Raw genomic sequence first — 13674 nt, forward strand, 5'->3', positions numbered from 1 at the left:
TCAAACCACATTGAGCAGTCACAGTGTGTATCAGTTTGAGAACAAAACTCATATTTTCCCCAATCTCTTTTTTTTCTTTATCTTTACCTCCAGTTCTTCTCCTCTACAAGGAATTCAATAACTGTCCATTCCAAAAGTTGATGACCGAAAGACATTTCTACTAGCTGATCACAGGGAAAATCTGAGAAATCTGCACACAGTGAGTGCTTTAGGCAGGTACTACAAATTAATCACTTCCTCTGGCCAAGAGGAAATTTATCTCTCCCTCCAATAAAAAATTCTAAGACATCAAAGGTGTTTTTACAGATGATTTGTTTTTTCTTTTAAAATGTCTTTTGAAAGCTCTCAAACACTAGAAAAATTTGGGTTGATCCAATAAATCCTCCTCAAATTGAATGGCATTCATAAATAAAATTATTATTGTATACCCTATTAAGAATGATGGCAACAGACCAAAAATTCACCTTCCAAGAGGAAAGAGATTTTCTCCAACACACCAAACCTCTTTACCCCTCTTAATTTAGAATTTTATGTTCTAATTTGCTTACACTGAATATAAACATACCACTTAGATCTTGGACATTTTATTATTCTTTTTTCTTTGGAACATAATACCAAAGGAATAGAAGGTTCCCTGTTTTATAGAAATACAATGTACTAGTTAGAAGGCCATCTGCCCCCAAAACAATTTTCTACTATTTTTTTTTCAGCTTATGAAAATAAACAAAAAGAACAAAATCAATTACTTCACTGGTACCTTGGAAAGCTAAGAAGTGTTGGAACATGACAAGTTAGATGAAAGACCTTTGGACATTTTTCACAGCACAAGAGATCCCCTCCGTTTTGGCAGACAGCACACCAGTCTTCATTTGGGTCATCATCTTTGCTGTTGCCATCTCCTCCAATCCTTGCTGACCTGTGCATGAGGCTTCGAATTGGGGACTTTCCATTTACGAGGCTGCTGAGCCCTGACTGTTTGCAGCTTTCATTCATATCTGTTGGTTCAGTTTTCACATGGTTTTCCAGGCTTGCTAATGCATCCAACTCACTCTCTAGATGCAGGTTAGTTGAGAGGGGTGGTGTCAAGCTACTCTCAGGACTGCTCAACTAAAATAAAACAATGACAAATTCTTGAAGAATCATTTAATCCTTACTGTATGTAGTGTACTTAAAAGTTATATCAATATGTGTATAGATATACTGACATAAAATTATTTTATGAATCACACTAGTAACATAAAGAAATGACAATAACCCCAAAATTATTCAGGCATGCAGATGTATGATTTTAAGGGCTCTATTCCCCTAATATTGGTTCACTGAGATTAACAGGAAATTAATTAAACTGTTAAGCACACTGATTGGAGAATAGGAATACGGTTATACTTTTCCGACAGACAGCTACTTATAGCACACATTTTTCATACCAGAATATTTTGCATAGCATTTGAGAAAAATTCTATAATGTTCTTCTACCTACCTAACATTCTATTATTGTAGGAAGATTGTGACAATGTAAAAGAAATCTTTCATCACCCTTTGCACCCATTTTTAATGGGGGTATTTTCCAAACAAAGTTTTGGATGAAGAGGTAACACTGCTCCAAACCCATAGCTAAATCTCTTGTTCTCTAAATCCATATATACTGCATTGAATATACTAATACCATGCAATGAAATTCCTATGTGCCAATCATGTAGAAAGTGAGACAAACAAAAGCCTAGGCAGTGAAGAGACATGAAGAGGGGCTTGGGCCTTCCTTCATTCTATATTATAAATTTTATAAAATGTTCCATCCGAGGAACTCTAGAATGGCTAATAACTCATAAGCCAAAAACAATCTTCCCATCATAAAACTCTTTCATCAATAAACTTCTTTTATGTCAGCAATCTTAATGCTAAGTTCATAGGTCCAGGACAATGTCTAGGATCTTTTGTGGCCTGAGATTCAATGTACCTACTGAGATGATTAATAATACCAGAAAAAAATAGAACCCAATTTAGTATTATGGCAAAAATATTAACAAAGATAATTTCAAATGAGTATTTAAAAACAATTACATCTTTTCTGATTAATTATAGCTGACTCTTAGACAAAAACGATGAGTTAGAAAGAGAGATATTTGGCTTTGCCAGGCATGAAAATTCAAAGATAAATAAATGTTCCCATAAACACTATTCGGTCTTAATATACTCAGAGATGGAAGAATCAATGAAGTGCCTTCTTTAAATCCCTGTCAGACACCAGTGGGAGCTTACCATGCAAGCACTTCTCCTGCCATCTTCTGTCTTTTCTTGTTTCACAGCTCCTGAAAAACTACATATTTCATCTTCAGTTCCAGGTTCTTGCTTGACCTTTACTTGATCAGATTTGAAACTAAGACTTGTTTTCTCAGCAGTTCTTCCTGATGACCCACAGCTAATAAAAACAACAAATAAAGGTCACATATGTCGAAGCCTCTCCAAAGACTATTTTGGCTTTTGGGAATTAGGAATTGGGAGAAGAGGATAACAAGTCACCAATAACTTGGAATATCCTTACTTGAATCAATGTAATGATAATAACCAAGAGGACGGGCACATGACTAATTAGTTCTGTCATGAGCACAAAGCAAAATCACTGTTAAGAGAAGTGAATAACTAGTAAGAATGGATTGCCAACTGAGAATGAACAACTTTTTCACTGAGATAGTACTTTTCTTCTAAAAGCACTGACTATTTAAAGTATAATTAAAAAGCCAGGCAAGTATTTAACAGGACCAATTTTCACAACGCATCCACATACATATATACAAATAAAAAAAATCATATAATATCTTAAATAAAATCTTTCTTGCAATATATTAAATTATTCAAATTAGAGGAGAGTAAAACTCAGTATTCTATCTTAAAACACACATATATACACACACAGAAGGACACATGCACTCCTATTTCTTAGCTCTGTCTATCAAAAAGGCCTAAGAAACAATGAACGATTCAGTAGCAATAAGTACCCTTAGTAGGTTATCTCTAAACACTATTTTCCCACTAACATAACCAGGATTTCTTGGAAAAACAGCTGATTCCAAGTCCAAAGGCAAAACATGTACAAGTAAACCTGGAGCACTGTTTCCTAGGAAAAAAGGAAGCTCTCAAAGACTACTGTAATTATAACAAAAGGACCAAGGAACAAACTTGAAGAAGCTTTTATTTTTTTATTATTATTTTTTTTATAGAGGGGTCCCCTTCTGACTCCTGAGCTCAAGCCATCCTCCCACCTCAGCCTCCCAGAGTGCTAGGATTACGGGACTGAGCCACGGAGCCCGGCCTCTGAAAAAGCTTTTGATAGGCCAAAGATGGAATAATTTAAGCTATCAATAAAAAAAAAAAAAGAGTATCTATAATGGATTAAAATATATATTTTTCTTTTCTTTTTTTTTTTAGAGACACAGAGTCTTGCTCTGTCACCAAGGCTGGAGTGCAGTGGTGCCATCACAGCTCACTGTAGTCTCAGACTCCTGGCTCAGCCTCCCAAGTAGATGGGACTACAGGTGTACACCACTGCACCTGGTTTATTTTTTAAATTTTTCTATAGAGATGGATTCTTGCTATGTTGTCCAGGCTGGCCTCAAATTAAAGGCCTCAAGTGATCCTCCTATCTCAGCCTTCCAAAGTGGTAGGATTACAGGCGTGAGCCATAGTGCCCAGCCTAAAATATGTTTAAATATTTGAGTTCATTAAGGTATTAATAAAACTCATTGATCACTGTTGGAGGGTGCTGGGAATCAACTCATTACCATGAAAGCAAGCTAATAATCAGTTTATCCTGCCTTTCCTATAATCCAATAGTTGATGACAGAAAGTACCTTTTTATAGAAATACTCTAAGCTGATAAATAAGGAATCACAATTCAAATCACTTTTCTTTTTTGAGACAGAGTCTTGCTTTGTTGCCCACGCTAGAGTGAGTGCCGTGGCATCAGCCTAGCTCACAGCAACCTCAAACTCCTGGCCTCGAGCAATCCTGCTGCCTTAGCCTCCAGAGTAGCTGAGACTATAGGCATGCACCACCATGGCCAGCTAATTTTTTTTTTTTTTTGAGACAGAGTCTTGCTTTGTTGCCCAGGCTAGAGTGAGTGCTATGGCGTCAGCCTAGCTTACAGCAACCTCAAACTTCTGAGCTCAAGCGATCCTACTGCTTCAGCCTCCCAAGTAGTTGGGACTACAGGCATGCGCCACCATGCCCGGCTAATTTTTTCTATATAAATTAGTTGGCCAATTAAATTTCTTTCTATTTATAGTAGAGACGGGATCTCACTCTTGCTCAGGCTGGTTTTAAACTCCTGACCTGGAATAATCTGCCCACCTCGGCCTCCCAGAGTGCTAGGATTACAGGCAAGAGCCATCGCACCTGGCCTAATTTTTTCTATATATATTAGTTGGCCAATTAATTTCTTTCTATATATAGTAGAGACGGGGTCTCACTCAGGCTGGTTTCGAACTCCAGACCTTGAGCAATCTGTCTGCCTTGGCCTACCAGAGTGCTAGGCTACTACGCCAGGCCTCAAATCATTTTTCAACCAGTAAAAAAAAAAAAAAAAATAGAGTTAAGCAATAAAGCAATGATCACTAATGGCTGCTATCACAGAAAAGCCCAACCAGACATAATGTGCCCATGATGGGTAAAACATTATCACCATCAAGTATTTCTGCAATCCCTCCCCATAAATCAAAACTGAATCTCGGCCGGGCACGGTGGCTCACGCCTGTAATCCTAGCTCTCTGGGAGGCCGAGGCGGGCGGATTGCTCAAGGTCAGGAGTTCAAAACCAGCCTGAGCAAGAGCGAGACCCCGTCTCTACTATAAATAGAAAGAAATTAATTGGCCAACTGATATGTATATAAAAAATTAGCCGGGCATGGTGGCGCATGCCTGTAGTCCCAGCTACTCGGGAGGCTGAGGCAGGAGGATCACTCGAGCCCAGGACTGTGAGGTTGCTGTGAGCTAGGCTGACGCCACGGCACTCACTCTAGCCTGGACAACAAAGCGAGACTCTGTCTCAAAAAAAAAAAAAAAAAAACCGGAATCTCATCGAACCTCCTGATCTGAATACTAATGTAGATAAAAAACAGGAGGCAACATTTTTTTTTTTTAAAATAGAGGCGGTGTCTCGCTCTGTTGTCCAGGCTGGTCTTGAACTCCTGGTCTCAAGGGAACCTCTTGTCTTGGTCTTTCAAAGTACTGGAATTAAGGTATCAGCCACCATGTCCAGCAGAGGCAGCATATTTAAATGATAAGATGGAGAAATAGGGGAAACTCTATAGGAAAAAGAACTACATTTTTACAACAAATAAATTGATAATCATATAAACATATCAACTGATGGCAATCTACAGAGCTTATGTGAATCTGCTTCAAAGAAAGTATTTGTTTAAAAAAAGGCATTTGGCCTGGTGTGGTCGCTCACGCCTGTAATTCTAGCACTCTGGGAGTCTGAAGCGGGAGGATCACTTGAGGCCAGGAGTTCGAGACCAGCCTGAGCAAGAGCGAGACCCCGTCTCTACTAAAAATAGAAAGAAATTAGCCAGACAACTAAAAATATAGAAAAAAATTAGCCAGGCATGGTAGCCCAGGGCTGTAGTCCCAGCTACTCGGGAGGCTGAGGCAGAAGGATGATTGCTTGAGCCCAGGAGTTTGACGTTGCTGTGAGCTAGGCTGATGCCACAGCACTCAGGCAACAGAGTGAGACTCTGTCTCAAGGGGAAAAAAAGGCATTTATGGCAAAATTGGGAATTCTAAACATTAACTGGATATTAACTATACTGATATTACAGAATGAACTGCTAATTTCTTTTTCAGTGTGATAATGGTTCTGTGGTTATATATTTTTTAAATTCTTATTAAGTGATATATACTGAAATAGTCACAAGGAAAATAATATAATTTCTCAGATCTGTTTCAAAATAATCCAGACCAGGAGGGAAATGAATAGGAGTATAGAAGAAACAAGATTGGCTATAACTTGATCATTGCTAAAGCTAGGAGGTAAAGTATATGAGGGTTTACTGTAATATTCTACTTTTATTACATTACTTGAAGTTTTTCATAATAAAAGGGAAAAATAGTTATTAATAACATAATACTCACCTGCCTCGACTGCCAGTACTAGAGGTACTAGGAGGTCTCACAGGTGTGTGAGAATTGGATAAACCTAAAAAATAATAAGTCAAAATGTATATAAATACATATAAGGATATCTGGAATTCTACCCACTGGTTAGAGAACTCAAGATTATTATAACCCAACTTTAAAATTCTTGGAAATCAGACCTAGTCGCAAAGTCAGGGCTGGCATGACGTTGACCAGTTTCTCTCATCTTAGCCTAGATATCATTTCAGAATCTTCCTCAGAGAATTACTATCTAGTCAACAAAAACTACCAGGATCAAGAGAAACCTATCTGCCATCTCTCCCCAAGTCACCTGATAAAATATTCTACTTGGATTCCCATTAATTATTCTTTTTAGAAGTCCTGACATAATTCTTATTAAGCCTCAAAAAGCTATAAAATCCATATTTATATTTGAACTGTTCTTCCTGTAGAAATAAGCAGGTGGTCTGTTTCAGTAAGAAAAAAATAACATTTAACTTACATCAGAAAAATATGTTTCATAACCACTTCTGGACTTTTAACCTGTTTGAAACTGCTTCAATCATGTATTCATAAGAGTCCGAATTGATTCACCTGGTAATAGGGTTTATAAAACTGGGTTTCTGGACTATAGCTAAATATCACAGGTGTTTTAATAGATTCCTATACATTTAAGTTTTCTTTTTTTTTGAGACAGAGTCTCGCTTTGTTGCCCAGGCTAGAGTGAGTGCCATGGCGTCAGCCTAGCTCAAAGCAACCTCAAACCCCGGGGCTCAAGCAATCCTGTTGCCTTGGCCTCCCAAGTAGCTGGGACTACAGGCATGCACCAACATGCCCGGCTAATTTTTTCTATATATATATTAGTTGGCCAATTAATTTCTTTTTATTTATAGTAGAGACGGGGTCTCACTCTTGCTCAGGCTGGTTTCGAACTCCTGACCTCGAGCAATCCGCCCACCTCGGCCTCCCAGAGTGCTAGGATTACAGGCGTGAGCCACCGCACCCGGCCGAAATTTAAGTTTTGATTTTAAAATTATAATTTGAAAATTAACTTGCTTTTCCTCAACTCGTTTTTTAAAACAATTTTTCATTATTTTACAAAGTCTTTTAAAGTTGAAACCCAAGAACTCTTCAACTGACCTTCTATATTGTAAAATATAAGATATAAAAAATAAATGTATCTACAAACCCAGCAAAGAATGTGACCGAAGTAAGGGTTGAGTATTTTAGCGTTCTGAACAGCATAGACTACAGATATATATTAAAATTACTTCACTTAGCTAAAGAGAGCTAATAGTATTTGAACAAAAATTTGTTACTATGATGGTTAATTTTATGTGTCAACTCGGCTAGGATATGATATCCCACTATATATGACAGATGTTGCATATGAAGTAAAAAAAAAAAAATAAAGAAAAAAAATGATATCCCACTATTTGGTCAAGTTATCAGTCTAAATGTTGCTGTGAAGATATTAATACTGGGATGTAATTAACAGTTAAACCAATACACTTTGAAAATAGCAGATTATCATCCATAATGTTGGTTAGGCCTCACACAATCAGTTCAAGTCATTAAGAGAGAAAACAGAGGGTCCTATTGCCACCTTCCCTACCCCAAGAAAGAGTTTTGCCTCCAGACTCTGGTCTCGAGGCTGTAATATAACTCTTCCTGGGTCTCTAGCCTGCCAGCCTGCCCTACAAATTTCAAACTTGCCAGTACCCACAATCACATGAGCCAATTCCTTAACATAAATCTCTCCATCTCCCTCTCTCTATATCAGGGGTCCTCAAACTTTTTAAACAGGGGGGCAGTTCTCTGTCCCTCAGACCGTTGGAGGGCCAGACTATAGTTTAAAAAAAACTATGAACAAATTCCTATACACACTGCACATATCTTATTTTGAAGTAAAAAAACAAACAGGCACAAACACCCGCATGTGGCCCGCAGGCCATAGTTTGAGGACGCCTGCCTATATATACCTACTATTGATTCTACTTTTTCCAGAGGACACTAGTAGAGATACTGAGAGAGACTTTAAGTCAGGAGTCCTCAAACTTTTTAAACAGGGGGCCAGTTCACTGTCCCTCAGACCATTGGAGGGCCATTGGAGAGTGTGGTGCACATTCCACACATGTGCACTGTGGGCCCTGGATGAGTCAGCTGCTAAGCAGGACAGGCAGTGGTGGCAAAAACACCCGGTGGGCTGAATAAATGTCTTCGGCGGGCCACATGTGGCCCACAGGCCGTAGTTTGAGGACCCCTGTTTTAAGTGTTAAAGAAATAGGGGAATATTTCTGTTTGCTTTACCTGATGATCCTGGAGATAGGGCAGAGGGTCCAGGGGAAGGATTCATGGTGCTTGTAGGCTGCGGGGGTAGGTGACTGCCTGAGATGTATCTACTTAGTAGATTATCTAAACTACTTGAGCCAGCATCTTCCAACTAAAAAGAAAGAAGAAAAAAGATAAATGGATTAAAGCAGAGGAGAAGTTATTAATTTCATTATTGTCACGACTTATATGCAGTATACTAATAAACTAACAGGTTATCCAATATCAAGCTCAGCTTAATTGTTGCTTCTTTAGGCTTCCCAGAGAACCTACACAGTATAAAGTTTATGTGAATAAAACCACATTACTCAACAAATATCCAGGTGCTCAGGGCAAAACCTAATGATCTATTAAACCCTGTATGTTCTATTATGTAAATAGCTGTGACACACTTCTGACACGTTTGCCTTTTCTTAAAATTGCTGCAGGATCCTATTTATCATTATTCTTCTCCCTAGTCTCCCTCCTTCTATTTCAATGTCCATAGTCCTGTCAGAATCAGTCACATACCCAGGAATGTTATTATGTCAGTAACTAACTTTAAAGCTCTGAAAAGTTCGTATAGCTCATAGAAAGCCCTTATCCCAAACCATTAAGGCCTCTTACTACACACACACACACACACACACACACACACACACACACACACGGAAAAGTCAACAGATCTGAGCCCTTTTCTTAATTAGAGGTAGCAGGATAAAACCAGAGGACCCAGCACTGTGATTTACAACTGATTCCCAACTTGAACACCAGTTTCTTACCTATAAAACTGTGATTATGACATGAGAAAATATTTACATAAGAGTAAAAATATACTATTTAAGTATAAAAATTACCTTAAATTTTATTTCATATAAGAAATGGTCACACTGTTCTTACTTAAACAATTGTTAATCTTGTTTACTGGCCTAGTTGTACCTACACCTGTCCCCTTTCAATCTTCTTTCCTACTAGAAGTCAGATTATTTCTTATGCAAATCTACTTCTGGTTCCAAACAGAAACCTAAACACATACATTTACGTCTTGTTCTCCTTTCTTCTCCTAAAAGCACACTGATTTTCACAGCTATAAATCAGAAATGACAGCATTAAAGTAGAAACATTAGAGTAAACTATGAATATGAACCACGGTAGAATTATAAAAATGATCAGAATGGAGCAGCTCACAGTAATCACAGCAAGAGAGAATCCTCCTAAAAAGTAAATTGGACAGTTTCTGAAAGCCCTTATAAAATTGCATGCTAGAGACACGAAGGGCTGAAGGTGAGAGTAGGTTGTAGGTTAGCTGAAGCACAATTAAGGGATAGTAGCAGCTGTAATTTGTGGTCACAGCTGTTGGCCAAGGGTACACTTGTAAAGTTAAAATTAGAGGAGAATCCCTAGCTGCAACTCACTCAAGTCAACTGGAGGATTTGTGAAGAGGGGAAGCTCCTAATGTGGGCCACAGATGGAAATGGGGCTGCATCCCACCTAAAAACAAAGGATTCAAAACAGACGTGAAAATCCCATGTTACCTACTCAGGAAGGGGTGAATAGGAAGTATATAAAAGGGCTTCTCCGGTGCCATTATAGCTTCCAACTGAGAAATGCTAACTGAAGCAATCACCAGCAGGTTTCACTAGATATGGACAATCACCATAAATAAAGTTAAAAGTCTAACTGGAAAAATATTAATTCATTTCCATAAACCAATATTTTTGAGCATCCTGAATAACTACATGGAACATAGGGCTAAGTATTATATAAGTAGTTTCTATGATTTAAAAGGAAAAAAAAATTCAATAGGAAAATGAGCAAAGGCATTCCACAGAAGACAGACAATTCACAGAAGACGTAAAAATAATCAATGAACATAAGATAACCAATCACACTAATAAAAGAGATGAAAACAAAATCACCAATAATGTCATTCTTATCAGATGGGTAAATATGGAAGAAAAGCAATTGATTTTCTGGTGTTGGAAAGATAGCACAGAAATGGGCATTTTCAAATATATAAGCTGGCAAAATATTTCTTGGAGGGCAATATGTCAATATCTATGCAAACTTTAAATGTGTAACCACTTTTGACCCAGTAATTACACTTCTACAAACTTATCTTACAGAATTACATGCTCATTGTGCCTCAGTGCCGCTTTTTAAAAATAGCATTAAGGTATAAATGACATAAACTAAACATACTCAAAAGTGTACAATTTGATGTGTTTTCTCATAGTATACAACTAGAAAAACAAAATCAAGAATAGTGAACAGATCCTATCTATCACCAAGGTTCTCCATGCTCCCTGGTAAGCATGGAGCTCTCTCCCTTAACCTTGTACTCAACCAGCCACTCATCTACTTTCTGCCATTTTAGTTTTTTTCTAGAGTTTTATATAAATGGAGTTTTATATAAATGGAGTCATAGTATGCACTGTATTCATCTGTTTTCTTTCACTCAGCATAATTATTTTGAGGTTAATTAACACTGTTGTATCAAGTTTATTCCTTTCCATTGTTAATTAATATTCCAATGTATGGATATACAATTGTTTATCCATTTACCTGTAGGCAGACATTTGGGTTGTTTCCAGTTTTTGTTTTATTATAGAGTTACTATTAACATCTGTGTATAAATCTTTATATATACACAATACACATATTTCCTTCTTTCTTTGGCAAATAAACAGAAGCAGAATGGTTGAATCATTATGGTATATATGTTTAAGTTTTTAAGAAACTGCTAAATTGTTTTTCAAAGTGGTTGCACCATTTTACATTCCTATCGAGTTTGAAGGTTCTGGTTTATCCACATTCTCAACAACATACTTATTATAGTTAACATTCAGTCTTTTTAGTTTAGGCATCCTACGAAGTGGGTCATGGTGTATTTCATTGTGGGTTTTTGTTGTTGTTGTTGAGAGTGTCTCCCTCTGTCACCCAGGCTAGAGTGAAGTGATGTCATCATAGCTCACTGCAGCCTCAAACTCCTGGGCACAAAAGCGATCTCACTTCTTCAGCCTTTCGAGTAGCTTGGGACTACAGATGCATGCCACCATGCCCAGATAATTTTTTCTATTTTTGGTTGCCAGACTCATTTTTTCCCTTTTTGTTTTTTTAGCAGAGAGGGATCTCACTCTTGCTCAGACTGGTTTTGAATTCCTGGTCTCAAGCAATCCTCCTGCCTCAGCCTCCCAAAGAGCTAGGATTATAGGTATGAGCCACTGCACCTGGCCCTCACTGTGATTTTAACCTGCAATTCTCTAATGACTAAAAATGTAAGCGTCTTTTCAGGAATATAGCTTTGTTTTTAATAGTAAGATATGAGGAATAAACCAAAGGTTCACCAACAAAGAGCTAAACAAAAACACATACCCAGCAAAATGGAATACTATACAGCTTTAAACACAAGAAAACTCTAAAAACTGACATGAAAAAAGTCTAAAAGCAAAATCATAAAACTTGCAACACAGTATTTATAGTATTATACTACATGTGTATGTATGGTACAATCACACTTCCTGTTACCAAAAAAAATTGTACATGCACACATTTGCATGTGTATCTTTATTTATATTTATATATGCCTAGGGGGGGAAATCTGAATGGATATAAACCAATTTATAGTAGTGCTGGGATTTAGTTTGGTGAAAGAAGAATGGGGTAGACAGGCATTTTCATTTTTTTTAGATTAACCTCTTTTTAAAGCCTACAATGGTTTTATAAGGTCCATGGAGGCCTTAAAACAATAGGCAAATCTGCTGTGTGTGGTGGTTCATGCTAGGTGGTAATTCTAGCACTCTGGAAGTCCGGGAGGATTGCTCAAGGTCAAGAGTTAGAGACCAGCCTGAGCAAGAGTGAGGCTGCGTCTGTACGAAAAATAGAAAGAAATTAGCTAGACAACTAAAAAAATATATATAGAAAAAAATTGGCCAGGCATGGTGGCACATGCCTGTAGTCCCAGCTACTCGGAAGGCTGAGGCAGGAGGATTGCTTACGCCCAGGAATTTTAGGTTGCTGTGAAACTAGGCTGAGGCCACGGCACCCTAGCCCGGGCAACAGAGTGAGACTCTGTCTCATAAAAAAAAAAAGAAAAAAAAGGCAAATCTGATATATCATGTACCAGTGCTCCCACCATACTCCATTCCCCACCAAAACTCTTCAAAATGGCTTCTCATTGATCTTAGGATAAAATCCAAAATCCTTTATATGCAGCTTACCAAAGGCTCTACATGATCTGGTTTCCATTTTCCTCTCCAGACTCATTTTGTGCCACTCCTGTCCCTTCTCTTTTCCCCTTTCCTCATTGCCCTTTTTTCTGTTCCCTATAAGTGCCCACTTCCTTGATACCTTGTGGACTCTGAAATCCTGTTCCTTTTACCTACTGAAATTTACAAATGACAGCTTCAAGCTAATTCCTCCTCAGCCTCCATGTTTCAAAGAGTCTTTAACAACCCACTAGGATTTAGTTAGGTTCTGCTGGTATGTACTCTCCTTTTTAGTAATACTATACATTATAAATAGGATTAAAAAAATCTGTCAATGCTTGCATTCTCCTGGCCTATACATTCTGTGACAGCAGGTCTTCTCTTGTCCCCACTGTTTCTCAAAACAAGCACAAAGTAAATGCTCAATACACATGTTAAATGGTTATAATTTTCCTATTAAGCATAATTCTCTTGGTCCTTCCTCCCAATGCTTACTTTACAATAATGAAGAATGAGGACTGCACAGCATGGTAACTGCACTCAGCAGTTTATTCCTGCTGGTGTGTTCAAAGGTCAATGCCATCAAAATTCAGTATCTGGAATTGTTGGTTTCCTTGGCTTTGTGCATGTTAAACCTGGTATTTCTACAGTTTTCTCATATTGCTCAGTTTAATAGTCCTCAATAGCAACTAATGCTTCTTCTATTAGAGTATCATATTGAGATCCATCTAATCTAAAAATGACCCTAAAGTAACTTGCTTGAAGAAGTTAGATCCTAAAAATTCTGGGTGGGGAATTTGTTAAGTTTTCATCAGTATATCCATATTCAAGTGGAGATAAAAGAAGCCAAAATAAAAGACTTATGCACTGACAGGAAAATGGTGGATTGAGGATCTGGTCTATTAAAAAGGGTTATCTTAACAGCAAATAAGCAGGTTTGAGTAGGTAAAACAAAACAAAACAAAACAAAGGGGGTGATCTTGAAGATTCCTCTTGAAAGGTTCCAGCTTTTGAGGAACTAAAGT

At 37.7% G+C, this 13674-nt stretch overlaps 1 protein-coding gene and 1 non-coding gene across 3 annotated transcripts in view; one reads left to right on the forward strand and one right to left on the reverse strand.

Annotated features, from left to right (window-relative positions):
• TRIM33 (tripartite motif containing 33) overlaps positions 1-13674 on the reverse strand; it is a 145009-nt gene that overhangs the window by 18731 nt on the left and 112604 nt on the right. For both annotated transcript variants that reach the window (XM_012778413.2, XM_012778414.3), the window contains exons 12-15: positions 8442-8574; positions 6129-6192; positions 2260-2419; positions 758-1107 (exon numbers count right to left, since the gene is read on the reverse strand). In XM_012778413.2, coding sequence (XP_012633867.1) covers positions 758-1107; positions 2260-2419; positions 6129-6192; positions 8442-8574 — 707 coding nt within the window. The remainder of the gene's footprint in view (positions 1-757; positions 1108-2259; positions 2420-6128; positions 6193-8441; positions 8575-13674) is intronic.
• On the forward strand, positions 13169-13307 carry LOC142869849 (small nucleolar RNA SNORA8). The gene has a single exon (XR_012918401.1). It is a non-coding gene; the product is annotated as a small nucleolar RNA SNORA8 (small nucleolar RNA).

The sequence above is a fragment of the Microcebus murinus genome, chromosome 2, assembly GCF_040939455.1.
Source record: "Microcebus murinus isolate Inina chromosome 2, M.murinus_Inina_mat1.0, whole genome shotgun sequence".
Lineage (NCBI taxonomy): Eukaryota > Metazoa > Chordata > Mammalia > Primates > Cheirogaleidae > Microcebus > Microcebus murinus.